The 14,193-nt window shown below is 38.0% G+C and overlaps 2 protein-coding genes across 3 annotated transcripts in view; both read left to right on the top strand.

Annotated features, from left to right (window-relative positions):
- The first annotated feature begins 4,638 nt into the window (after positions 1–4,638).
- LOC121909801 (myeloid-associated differentiation marker homolog) lies at positions 4,639–7,045 on the top strand. Its single transcript, XM_042430527.1, has one exon. It carries the CDS (start codon positions 4,974–4,976, stop codon positions 5,910–5,912), a length of 939 nt encoding a protein of 312 aa, XP_042286461.1. The 5' UTR covers positions 4,639–4,973; the 3' UTR covers positions 5,913–7,045.
- Positions 7,046–7,057: 12 nt separating this feature from the next.
- LOC121909787 (testis-expressed protein 2-like) overlaps positions 7,058–14,193 on the top strand; it is a 33,141-nt gene continuing 26,005 nt past the window's right edge. Inside the window, exons 1-2 of one of the 2 annotated variants that reach the window (XM_042430491.1) lie at positions 7,058–7,368; positions 7,906–7,994. The gene's annotated coding sequence lies outside the window, so the exon portion shown is untranslated. Of the gene's footprint in view, positions 7,369–7,902; positions 7,995–14,193 lie in introns of both variants that reach the window. The other variant, XM_042430487.1, reaches the window with a different exon arrangement.

Genomic DNA, 14,193 nt, shown 5'->3' with positions numbered 1-14,193 from the left:
TCTGAGAGGATACTTGGATATTTCAGTTTTCCAAGAAAAGATTGTACAACTTAATTTTTATTTAAAATAGAGTGGGACTGCCATCTTCCAAAGATACCTGTTTTGCTAGTGTTCTTGGGTTTTGGAATAGGTTTACTTTTTAATTCAGTAAAGTTCAGAAACCATATTTTACTATAATTCCCTTTAAATAATTGGAGATGTGTGTGTGTGTGTGTGTGTGTGTGTGTGTGTGTGTGTGTGTGTGTGTGTGTGTGTGTGTGTGTGTGTGTGTGTGTACTTGTCTTTTTGTCTTTAGGTATGTGTGCGATCATGGGACATGTTTCCAGTGGTGGTTGGTGCTACACAGCTTTAAACTGGCAAAAGTGATTTTTATGACTGTCCACCCAAGGACAACACAGTGTGAGTATGCTTGATATATGTTGCTACTGTAATAATGACAAAGCTTGATGACCTGTCCAATGGTAACCTAGAGAGGTACACACGCACACACGCATGCATGCATACATGTACACACACACACACAGTGTTGTCTTGTTAAAGGTCAGCAGCACAGAAGTTACTGTCTGTCCATTAAACAATTAAAGGAGTATTGTCAATCTTTAACATTAATTTCAAAATTTTAGGCTGGGATGATTTGATGTGAATATCTGCTATATATAGTGTATATCTTTACAGTAATGGAGGCCACTGGTATCAGCATGAGGAGCAAGGCCCACAAAAATACTTTACTCTTTATTCTTTCTAGTTTTGACTTTTTGTCCTTTTCTCTTTACCCTCCCTCTGTTATTTAAATATGTTTCTCTTCCTTTTTTGGGGGGTTTCAGTTCCTCAAACTCACAAATCATCATCTTTCATGACTCCCCCTGGTTGTCATGCCCAGCCAATAGCACGGGAAGTCCCCCCCAGTTGCAGTTGTAGCTGCAAAGTAGTGCAGTGGAAAAGGGTTAGGGTTAGTTGAAAATGTTTCCAAGGATAGAAACAGTCCCCCTCCACTCAAAAATGTCTTTCACTTACTGTTTCTTCATGTGAATGTTTGACCTTCACAGCGCAGTAAGATGTATGTACAGAGTTTGTTTTCACAGTCATCAGCTGAAGCAGGAACATTTTTCTGTGCTGGCCTTAAATCTAAGGCATGTATATACTGGCTTGATTTGTGACATCACAACTAATTTGGAAGCCAATCCTGGTCTAATATGCTTACATATTAGATATATGATATATATATTATATATATAACTTACACGAGGTTGATGTGGAAACATGAATGGACTTTGCAGTGAAGTAGAAGACATCCTGCATCCAGCTGTTAATTTTTGAAATTAATTTTTTTATTTAATTATTTGTATTTGTAGAAATAGTAGAAATAGAGGTAATGAATTAAGAACAGTAACAGACGTCCCTAGAGATGCATACACACTTCCTGTTCCACAGCTGTGCTCACTGTTAGTGCTGCAAATTTGCAGATGCATCCCACCTTAAAACACCCCAAACAATCTCTAAATGAACATACAGAATGTTGTGTGAAATAATAAACTATAATTACAAGATGAAATGCAGTATGAAGAGTGCACAATTCTTCCTCTTACTGTTTGACGTCTACTCAACCATAGCAACAATGTGCGCCCTGTTCCCAAACCACATAAACCAAAATGTCAAATGTTTGGTCTTTTCTCAGTTTTGTTCATCTGTCGTATCTCACACTCTGTCTCATTTGGATGATCTTATTCAGTTGAATGAAAAAGCTTCATTTTGCAGCAGATTTAAGTATCATCACTCCACAATATTAAAACCTTTATTGCTCACTGTTATTTGTTATTATTATTCCAATCAGGTTCCTTTGTTCAATACACAGTAATGATACTTTTAAAATAATAAATGATACAACTGAAAAGCTTTACAGGTTCTCCCATCATCTTGACCTGACAGGGCCATTCTGCTTGTGCTTCCTTTTTATCTGTGTCATTGTTAAAAGAAAAGTTGCACCATATATTGAATAGGTCACATACCACACTATTGTCTTTGCAATTTTAGCTCTCTAACAACGAACTATGTATACTTAACATTTTTTTAATAAACAGGCTTTCCTTTTTTTGTCTTTGTTACACTATCATTGTTTGTTGCAGGTTGACTGGAAAACTCTGCTCTGCATTACCTAAAATTAATATTTCAACCTCTTCACCCCTACATCCATCAGTCTTAACAACTAAATTCTACATTCACTTCATTAAAACATAAGTCACCAACTGTTGTAGCATGCATTTCACAAGGAAATCAATCATTGGATACAAGTATTTATTACACCTTGATTACACGTGTGGTTGAATATGTATGCAATAATTTTATGTTATTAGATCAATATGATGAGATTCATCATCAATTCATCAGACCCTTATTACATCCATTGTGATTGAGTGTAAAACAATAAAATATGTAAAACTCTAAGTGAGGTACATTTTGTGCACTGTGCAATGCCTGGTGGTTGATGTAGTAGGTATGTAGTAAAAATAACAATTGAGAGTTACCATCAGAACAGTGACAGTCATCTTGAGACACTTACAAAACTTCCTGCGTTGTAACAGAGCTGTGCTCTCTGTCAGTGCTGCAAGTTTGCAGATGCATCCCACCGTAAAACACTACAAAACAATCTCTAAATGTTTATATTGACTGATTTGTGAAGCAATAACCACAAAATCTTGTTTTGCAGAGTTTGTTATATGTAAATTTGCTGCATGTTGTATTAATCTTTCTTTTGTGTATTGATGAGACAGTGTTCAATAATAGCAACCGTGCTTGCTGTGTTCCCATACCACATAAACCAAAATGTTTACCAACCAAAAGGCATTTCACACTGTGTCTCATGTGGTCATTCACATCTATTGGCATGCAGAAGCTTAATTTTGCAGTAGATTTTTTAAAGGTTCACACCACATTGCTAATTATTTAAAATGTATATATATATATATATATATATATATATATTATTGTAATTAACATTATAAGCTTCATTTGTGTAGTATATATATTATGCAAACTTGTGTACTAAGTGTGTGCTATTCATTGACATAATTAACATTTTTGTCAGCAGTGGAAGGTGAATACATTGTACTGTGGAAAGAAAGAGGTACATTTAATACATTACATTTTAGTACAGATGGGGTTTCCCTCTACTGCAGTTCTGTTCATAACAGAGGATGTTATAAATTCACCCTCTGCTGCTGCTTTTCCAGTACTACCAATGGCCCTCATCTTTGCGTTCCAATATTCTGGGCCTTCTGAAAACTTGCACTTCATATTGTTACCACAGAGAGTCACTACTTTCATGCGGAAATACAGACTACAAATGTCAGTTATTCATAACAGCTGTTTTCATGAGTACTTTTGTTTCAGTACAGCTTTTGTGTGTTGTGTTTCTCTGTACAAGAGAATCTTTGAAAAAAAAATTAAGAAATTAATGGACAGGGTTGTCTTGTCATGAAAGGAAAAAATTCAAAAAGTTCAAAGTTTTGTTCAAAGGAGAAAATGAAATGAAACTCATTACATTTAAATATAAGAGGACTGAAGTCATCTGTTGACTACACACCTGAGCCTTAACCATAAACTGATGAGGTTACATCTTTAATTTTATTAAGCTGTGCAAATGAATACAAACCCCCAATACACACATCACAACCATGATTCTGAAATAGCAGGTTACCATTGTTTATCAGCTATCATCTGTCTTTGTGGAGTGTGTCTTCTCCCATCCGTCAAAACAGAAGTTTTTGAACTTGAGCTGTGTGACACGAGGGAATTGATGTATCCACCGTCTATTTATAACACAGAGAGCAGGTGTGCCCATACACAGAGGTAAAGTGATTGGCTGGGATCTTCAGAGGACTCTTTGTGCTTGTGTAAATACACATACAGGGAACATACTTGCATCTGCCCTGTGAAAACATGCATGCATACAAACATACACATATATTATCCTCATAGGAGAACTTCATAGAGTGCAAGCACGTGCATGCACTCTTTGCATACAAGATAAACACATCCACACACGTGCATGGATGCACATACATTCAGACTATGAAAGATTTACAGCATGCTGCTGGTACCCAAACAGATACCTAAACACTCATTTCCATTCAAGCAGCTCAAACACATTTCCAAGTGTTGTCAGTTGAAAAGAGAGACTCCTCACAATATAAGATTCTTCTCTGCTGAGAGCAGATCCACAACCCTAAACCAGATCCTCTGAGCAGCATTTCACTCGAATGATTTACAGCACTCAACAAATCAACAGATCTTGCTCTAATACAAATGTTGCACAGAAAGCTACCAGTGAACTACCTGTCACCATAATTTATGCCTCCACAGTGAGGTCAAAGTGGTTGATAAGAGGGAGGCAGGTGGTGGTAAAGGCTTTTGAGTCAGTAGAACCTGTAGTTTATTTTTCTGGTACCTCAGAAAAAAAAGGAACGGAATTTCATGAGAATCAAGGGTGGGAGGCAGATAGCGTTGTTTGCATATGCTTTTTATTGTGGTCATTTGCACCTACCTCCAGCAAGACTGAAAGTGCACTCCTGCAGCCTCAAAAAGGAAGTAGGCGAGGCCTCTTTTTTTTGACAGCGACAGTTCTACAAAATACATTCCAAAAGGTGCAATTTTGAAGTTTAAAAAGGATGAAGCGCTGGTGAACAGAGCAAAGAGAAAACATGTGTTTTATTTTTATTAAACCTGATGGTTCGAGTGATTTTGTGTTTTTAAGATTTGTTTGAAGTGATTTTTTCTCATGGACTCTACTGGACTATTCTTCAAAACTCGATATTAGATGGATATTTTGGGAGTGATACTAGCTGGTTGACAAAGCTTTTGAACCACAGGCTTTTTCAAAAATAAATCCAGAGGAACTGAGACTGAGGTATTTTTTGACACACCGACGGAAATCTTGTCTCTTGGATATTGGCTTATTCAGATTAAACTTTGTGACAATGCCTGTGATTGTACTAGAGGCCAGAGACTTTGCCAGTCCCCTTTTTTTGGTGCGGACATGGGAGGTCTTATCCAGTTGTGTTACCTTCAGTCTGGTGGCCTTGCCAGAGCCTTCGGAAAACAAAACCTTATCTGAAACTCCTCAAAAAACTCATCAACTTTTCAACAGTTTCAGGGACTTCTGCATGTTTACCTGGTGCCTCTTCTTCACCCTTACCCTCCTTATCCACATTCTCTCCGTCATCCAGTTTCATAGCCTCATCCCAGTATCCTGGAAGAACCTGACAGTGACAGTGGCAGTCTTAGGTGCACTGATGTGTCTCAGTGCCTCTGTGGTTTTCCCTTGGATCATCGTGGAGTATCAAAGGGTGCGGCCGCACAATGTGGCGGCTGCTGTGGCCTCCTGTCTCACCTTCCTTGCCTATACCTCAGAATCCTACATCCTGCGCACCCAAGCCCATGAGCAAAGAGGCTACATGGGCAGCATGCCTGGTCTGCTGAAGATACTCCAATTGTGGGGAGGCTGTCAGATGATACTGCTGGTTGTGGTCGACACTCTACTGCCAAGGGAAGAGCAAAGTGAAGAGCACAGTGAAGAGCACAGTTGGCAGCTGTGGGTGTCCAGTTTGTCATACGGTGTCTGTGTCCTCATGTCTCTAATCATACTGGTGGTAATATTAGGGGACTTTGCAGGGAGATGTCTCCTACCTTTTGACAGATTTTTGGCTGGCTTCAGTCTGATTGGAGTGCTGCTGTACATGATGGCCACAGTGATTTGTTTTACCAAAATACTGCAGTTGAAAGACCCAAAAAACGGTTCCAGCAAAAATACAGAGCTGGTTATCACGAAAACAGTGGTTGCCAGTATTACGCTGTTAGCTTATACAGTGGACCTTGCCTTCTCCGTCAAACTACTGTGTGACAGGAATCATGCATGAACTAACAAATTAAGTTAAATTTATTGTATGTGAAGTTCATCATGTACAGGAGGAAAGGAGGAAATTATGATTTTGGCAAGTATGTAAAAGTCAAACTGAATGGATGCTTTTAATCAATGCTGTGTAATCAAACTCTCTCTGGAGACCTATTTTTGGTAATTTAAAAGAATGCAAATTGTTCAAATATTAAACTTAATACAAATTAATTGTATGAAACGGATTACAATGATTGCACTGTATTTTTCTGGTTAGTTCTACAAATGGGATTGGTTTTATTGACATGTGAGAAAGTAGGGTGACATTTATGGCGCGGTTCACTATGACACACATACTATATAACCACTAAACCGGTGCACTGACTTATAAGGCTAAGGCATCCTTTATGGACATATAACACAGATATTGTAGTGTGTACTGTAGAGGTAGCCTTACAAAGCAATCACCACTGATAAATCTTGAAATATAAACTGATGACTGTGGACAATTTGGAATATAGAGCCCACAAAAAAATGAAGAAAATTGAGGTGTAGAATAACAAAAAGTTTTCCATCTTGTCATTGAAAAATCATTAATGTTTCAAGTTTATTGTCCTTTTTCAGATTATAAACTTTGCTTCCCTAAAGTTGAGCTCATAGTCTGATCAGCCTTGCATTTTTTAGAATAGTTACATTTTATTTACACTAGATGGCAACACTCTCATCAGCACGTACCTCTATTTAAATCACAGGACTGAACTGTAAATGTAAAATATAATCAGCGTTTTTCTACAGCAGAAATGAATTTGATCTCAAGAAGCGTTTATTGTAACGGTGTTTAATTAGATAGATCACACCAGGCTTTAATGTAAATAGTTCAGTTGAAGCCGTTGTTTCTGTTAACACGTAAAAGATAAGCATTACATTGATTATAGACATTACACGTAAAAAGAAAACATTACTTTATATCAGTTGTCTGTTTTGTAGGATAAGCTAGTCATTTAACGAGGGCTCGAAACTTACTTAATTTGGGGTTCATATTATCTAGTAATATTAACTTATTATTTTGTGTTGTTCTTGTTTCCTGCATTGATAAGACAGAAAATATTGTGCAACATTATAATAACTTATTTACATTTTACAATGTGTACTCTCACATCTGCCTCAGCTTCTCTAGGCACTCTAAGCGGCTCTACCGAAAAATCGATCGTCAAACCCGGACCACGAAGAGGGCCTGATAGCCCACTGCTCGCGCTCGATTACTCTGGTCTGGACAGACACCAGCGTTGTTTCTTTAAGGAACTGAGTCCAGTTAGTCAGTTGTCAACAGGCTGAGCGACAAAACGAGCAGTCCAAACAACTTAGTACGTGGAGCTGATAACACAAGCGTTACCGTGCGTTACTGTATTGGGGAAAAGCCTCTTTTCCGACGCTCAGTTTTGTTCGGCGTATCCAGACAAAAATGAAGTTTCCTGGACACGGTGAGCTATGTTTTACATGTCTCTTTTTGAAACAGTCTGTGAGTTTGGTAAGATAACCTCGACCAGCAGGAACAAATTGATTCAAGTTGTAGCAAGCTAGTTTACATTTTTATCGGTCTTTCTTTAACGTTAGCTTACAATTTAATACGAAGTAAAATTTGAGCTAATGGAACCAACACAAGTCTGCCAGTTAATGTTGTTGTTAGCTTACTATCCTACCTGCATCACAAGACAGGCTGGTTTCACTAGTCGATGTTAGGTTTGCTATTAAAGGCTTACAAGTACTTATTTAAACCACATCAGCACAATTATTAGCCAATATTTTATCACTCCTTCCAACAACACCCATATGTTAACCTAGCTACTGGTGGAAAAGCTTTTCATTGTTTGCCATATGGTTCAGTTAGAGTACACACACTGTACACAAAGGCTCTTAGTTTAACGTTAAGCTAAACATTTAGCTATTTAGTGAAGTGTTTGTGTTTTTCCATCCGTAATGATTTTTGCATTTCTGTTGCTGATCATGTTTTTCAGAAGCTCCCTGAGCACCACGGACATGTGAAACTTGACTCTGCAGTAGGCAGATGCAAGTCCCAGGCTGGATTGAATGGCACTGAGGATACAAGGTAAGCACTTTGCCAGTAAATTTGAACTCATTATTGATCCGTTTCCTGAGCTACAAATGACCTATTTGAGGGCAAAGTCTAAAGAGCGAGAGAGGGGGGGGGGGGAGTAACCAAGGCCAGAAGAGTGAAGATCAGAGTAGGAATACTTATAAATTTGTGTACTTTAAGGGTTTCAAAGAAAACATAAGGTCATTATCAAGACATTTCCATGATATTACATGCCTGAAGGAACACAGAAACGTGGGAGATTACAAAATAAGGAGTTTGTCTCATCACATCGGAATCATAACTACAAAGAACAGGTTTGACACCTTGCCAATCCCCTGCAGTGATGCTGGTGCACAAAACATCTGGAAATATAATAGGCTGATTAGCTCTCAGCAAACCTGGCCTCTAGATGACTGATCTAACATCAGGAAAGCCACAGACTTCAAGGCCCCAGAGCGAAAAGAGAGACTTGTTTTGTATTCAAACAGTTTACAAATATGGGCCTACATCCACACTTCAGGGCCTATAAGTTAAGGCCCTGAAGCGTGGATAGTTAAAGTCAATAGCAGCAAGGTGTTTTACAGGTTTCTTTGCACACATTGACCTGAAGGTATATTTAAAATGTTAAGTAACTTGCTGTGCAAGCTTTCTATGCATAATGACATCCACCCATTGAACCAGTTAAATGCTCACAGTGGTCTCTCATTCCTTTTTTGTCATGTAGCATGTCTTGTATACAAGAACATCGACTTAGTGTGCTGGTTGGAGTTCAATGTCTTGTCTAAGGGAAGTTCAACATTTAATATAACAAGGGACAAGCCTACAACAGAGTGCTTATATTAGGCTGATTATTTTGGACCCATTAACAGGCTTGATATCTTGGAGCCTAAGTCATGTAATGATCATTTATTGATCACAAAATCTGTTATGTTGTATAAAGGGATGTGCACCCTCATAGCTACAAGCAATGGCCCACTACTGCTGTGCGACTACTGGACCATGTTTTCTGGTGCTGTTGGATTTCTAAAATTCCTTTTGTCTCTCCCCTTTGTTCTTGTAATAATTCATCACATGATGATTTTAGGACTCAGGTATGTTTTCACACTATTAAGGTCCTGACCCTGAAACTAACAGTTATTTTCATTATTGATTAATCTGCAGATTATTTCCTCAATTAATCAATTAATAAAGTGCTCAGAAAATAGTGAAAAGTGCCACAAAAGTTCCCATAGCTCAAGTTGATGTCTTCAAATTGCTTGTTCAGTCCAAAATCCAAACATATTTGATTTAGGCCTACTATAATGTTAGGCAAGTAAAGGCTTCAAATCCTCACATTTGAGAAGCTGCTACCGAAGAATGTTTGACATTTTCCGGTTCCAGCATTAAAAAAATACATAAAACAATGAATTAATTATCCAGATATTTGCCAATTAGTTTTGTGTCGCTCAACTAATCAGTTAATTGGTTTTTTCTTACTCAGTGTGGTTAGGCCCAAGAAGCTGTGAATATCAAGGAGAAAAGACTTGATTAAATTGCACAGCATTCTTTGATTATTTTATGTGTGATTTTTGCATAAATTTCAATTTCCATATCCTATCAATATCTGAAGATGTGGGTCAGACTCTAATTGATATGACTCAAAAAAGGTTGGATTCGGTGGATGCCTAGTGCTGTATTGTATCAGAGGATCAGTCAAATAGATGACTGATGAGTTGATAGAAAATTACTAAAATGACCCAGAATATCCCACCCAAATGCAAGTGAACAGCTCTTTTATGTTTTTTGGGGTTTTTTTGGTAATAAAAATGCATAAAAATGGAGTTTGATGGGTAGGACACATAAGCTACAGACTTAGGCCAAACAGACAGGACTGATTAGTAAGAAAAATTCATTGTAACTTGATGGTAATATAGGATAAATTAATTGGACTTGCTGATAATAAAAAGATAAAATAACACCAGTATTATCATTTAGGTTTACCTGACATCTGCCACAGAAAAGACACAGCACCAGTACGCTGTATGTGCTTAGCTGTTATGTTAGAAAAGGTGAGTGAGAGAGGAAGGTGTCAGTTTGTTAGAAAAAGAAAAAGCACAAACAGGAATCTAACACCTGTGAGAGACTGACAGAGGTTTAGGGTTTGAGCAGCAGGTGCGGTGAAGGGAGATGTCACACTTTGGTGTTTCTCGGCAGCACAGCCGACGGTATATCCAAATGATTTTGAGAGGATCAGGTCTTCATTTCCTGCCTGTGAAAATGTGTTTAAAAATAAACATGTTCTTGGCCCGGTGCTGAATGTTCACCGTTCAAAATCTGAGTGGATGTCACCCTTTGCATTGGTTGAAATGCCTAAGCGTTCACTGATGATAGGATGTGGTGTCTTTTTATTTCTTTGGAAGGCAAACAGCTCTGTCTGAGCTTTTTGCAATGCAGTAAAACAGGTAGTGGCAGTGCCTTTTATCTAGTGTTTTTTTTTTTTCCTCAAACGGAATGTGTCATATTCATCCTTCACCCTGAGACAAGGAACATGTGCTGCTTATCGTACTCTGCATAGAAATTGGCCTACACCCCTGTTGACTGTACACCTGTTCATAGCTTTGACTCACTTCATGGCCTTCCAAGTTCTCACCAGGTCTAAGCTATTTTTATACTAAAATCTTCTTGTTTTGGTCAAAGCTAGTTGAAGAAATATATGGTGTAATGTATTTTCTTTCAAGTGAAAATGTTAAAAGGATTTCTTTCTGTATAGCCTCCTGGAGAACAGATGTGTAAATAATTTGATAACTGGACTACTTTGTAGGTTTACACCTTTTCTGGAATCAATCTCTTCCTTTACAATGGCCCATTACAATACAGAACAGTGGCACAATATATTAATTTTTTTTTTTACAATCCGTCTACAGGCTTTTAGATATTACTCAGGAAATGTAAATTGTTTTTACCTCCAGCCTGATCCAGTCTTATAAGATACGTTTTTAACTTTTTTTAGGCAAAGGTAGTCCAGGTTTCCCTCTGTCATATGCTAACCTTATTTGGTTTTTGGTTCTTAAACATGTCACAGTTTTCAGGCCCCTGACTCAAGGCTTATTTTGATAAAAAAAAAAATGCAAAAAAACTAAGCCTCCTCTTCTAACAACACAGCTTTGTGATTCATTTAATAAGGGGTCGTTAGTGCCTTGCTTCAGGGTTCCTCACTCACTGCTTATTCAACTGTCTTGTCATGCTCTCTTGGACAGGTGTTTTAGTCTACACCTATACAGAGCCTTGATGAAGAAATACTGTACATTTTTGTGTCTTTGCTTCCTTTTTTTACTGAAGTGATAGAATACTTAGACATGTCCTTATACTCTGACCCAGCTTGACAAAGTCGGCAATCTTTACAACAATACAAAGATATTTAGCCCATGCTATTGTCACATGAGTATGTGCTTGTAGAGGCAACTTAGTTTTTATGAGAGCATTGTCCAGGGCGTTGTTGGACATGTGATCTTTCCAAAAGTTTACATAGGGGTGTATCTTTGTGGATTTCTATAGAACTCTTTGTAGATCTCTATACAATTGTGATGTGTGTCAGTAAGGTACTGGTGGCGCAACCGACACAAAGACAAGATATGTTGTTTTTTTTTGTTGTTGTTTTTTTAAATCTGTCAACATTAATTTTATCAAGTTGCCTTTTCCATTATAAGGATGCAGGATCCACCGTTCATTGTCAACAACATTTGTAAGCTTTTTTTTTTTTTTTTGGTAGCTAAGCATAGCTTCCTCTGAGCTTCCTCTTCATTCATGCAGGTGCCAGAAAAACATCACAGTTGTTACAGACAGGTGCTGCTCCCTCACTTTCAGTATACCACCCCTGAAATAATGGCCATTACTAAGACATCAGGAGAATGTGTCAGCCTGCCAGCCAGCAGCAATTGCAGGCCTGTTTCAGGTGCACTCTCCACTGTGTGCTGACAGCACCATTCATCTCGCTACCACCGTCATAATAATTACTTGTTACCAGAGGAAAGAGACAGAGACGAGGTGGTAAGATGTATAAATATAGCCTGTCTATAAATATTACTTCTCACTTCAAACTGAGATATTATTTACAAAGCTACACTATGTTCATAGGCAGCATTTTTTGTGCAAGCATTTTTTTTCACTAGGAAAAAATAGAGATGTCTGAACATCAGTGAAATTTGCTGTTTTAATTTGAGCCCTGAGGAATAGTGCACTTATCTTTTACAACAGTAAAGCCACTCCTTTAGACTTTCTAGCAGTTATTCACCACAATCCACAGATTAGTCTGGAATACAATAACATAACATTTCAGTCTCCCATGAGCTGCTCTCACACTTGATAACAATGTAGTCTTTTGTCATTACAATTTGGCTGAGAAATGCTTTGCCCAATTTCTTTCACATTGTTCAACACAATCTAACAACAAATGTACGATTAGCATTCCAGACTCTTAGTTAAGTTTCAGTTTGATTTATTGTTGGCCAGGAGCGCACAATTATTGTTAAATAAGATGAGAGGAACAAATTCTTTTAGAGAAGATTTGTCATTTTATTTTAATTGCAGTGGATATTCTAAATGAAAATTCAGTACTTCAAAATCGATACATTTACTAATGATTAAATGTTCAGCCCGACAACCCGTTATTAATAGATTTTGTTTGATCTTTTATTCCCTTGTGAAGTAGCTTCTCAACAGCGTTTGATGTCTCATGTGTGCCCCAGAAGCCAGCTGCGGTAGTACTGTATAGAGTGGAACGAAACTTTAATTACTCCAGACAGATAAGGCAGCCAGTCAGAGGTATGGTAAATGTCATCAGAAAAAGAAAAAAATCAACAGCCCCGATTCAACAGAGAGAAGAACTCCCCCAAGTTACTTCTGCCATGATGCAATCACACAATTGTTAGTTTCTCATTCTGTATTTGTGGAAATTAATGAATGTAGATTGTTGACATTTGGCAAGTACTGGGAGCTATTTTGGGAAACACTGGAGTCTTTTGTGGAAGAAAAACAGGAAGTTGGTCCAGTCCTCTCCTGGGTTCTACCAGATGTGGCTAGCTGGGCCGATGGCTGCCCCAAAGGCCTGGACCCATACTGGAACCATTGCCCTTGTTATGTTGGCTAGTGGGATTTATTTTTATACACTTCAGACTTGTGCTTAGTCCCTACCAGATTGAGAAGGGTCTATATGTAGTTACCGTAACAGCATGCTACACAACACACACACCCTAACCCTAACCATTTCACTGCTCTTGCCTAAACCTAACCAAGTGGGTGTGTCATGTAGTAAAGTGGGTGTGTTGTGTAGATACTGCCAGTCCGCAGAAAGGCCTACTTGACCACATTAGTGTAACTGCTGAGTGTTTACCCTAGTTTTTTCAGAAATATAAACCATAACTAAACCATGCACTTTTAACTAGGCCAAGGCCTTATGAACAGAGCCTGGGTTTGTCTTGATAGCCTGTCTGCAAAAACAGGATTACACGGATGACCTCTTGTGCTCAATAAAAACAGTGATCATAATTCTTCTTTGTTCCTGTAACCAGCGTATTGCTTTTAATGGGAAGGACTGTACATGTGACTACTGCTAAACCACTGTATAGTACAGTTGCTTGTTAAAATAGCGATAGAAGAACTTTCTTATGAAAATGAATAAACTAAAAAAGACCAACAAAAATTTAAATGACAGCTCTGAAAACTATTTAAAGTGCAACTTCATAAGAATCATACAAATTCTTGAGTTTAAAAGTTAAAAAAAAAAAAGAGAGAGATGTGTTTCCTGTGGGAGTTGGTCTTAAGTGTAACTGGAGCAGAGGTAGTTCTCTGTCTATGTCACAGTTTTGTCACTGCTGCAGCCAAGGAGTTCATTCAAAAATAATGAGGGCTTGTTGACGAGGTTAAGCAGTTAAGTGAGGGTTGCATTATTTAACATGAACAACGTCTGGGTCAGTGAACAGACATGGTATGAAATAGGCTGAATCTTACAGAGTATTACTTGTATTCAAAGACACATGACTTCTTTATGTTCTTTTTGAGTTAAAGCAGTTGCGTAGTTTTGGTTTAAAGACAGAGTCACTGTACTATGAAAGCCTACACTTTCCTTGTCTTTCTCTCTCTGTCTGTTTCTTAATACAGGATTCATTTTTACTTCCTAGTCCCAGTGGACACTCTGTCACATGCTTTTCACGAGCCAGTGTGTTCTCACTGTTGT

The sequence above is a fragment of the Thunnus maccoyii genome, chromosome 2 (assembly GCF_910596095.1).
Source record: "Thunnus maccoyii chromosome 2, fThuMac1.1, whole genome shotgun sequence".
Taxonomy (NCBI): Eukaryota; Metazoa; Chordata; class Actinopteri; order Scombriformes; family Scombridae; genus Thunnus; species Thunnus maccoyii.
Note: the sequence above shows the minus strand (reverse complement) of the source record. Positions and strands in the feature narration are given on the sequence as shown.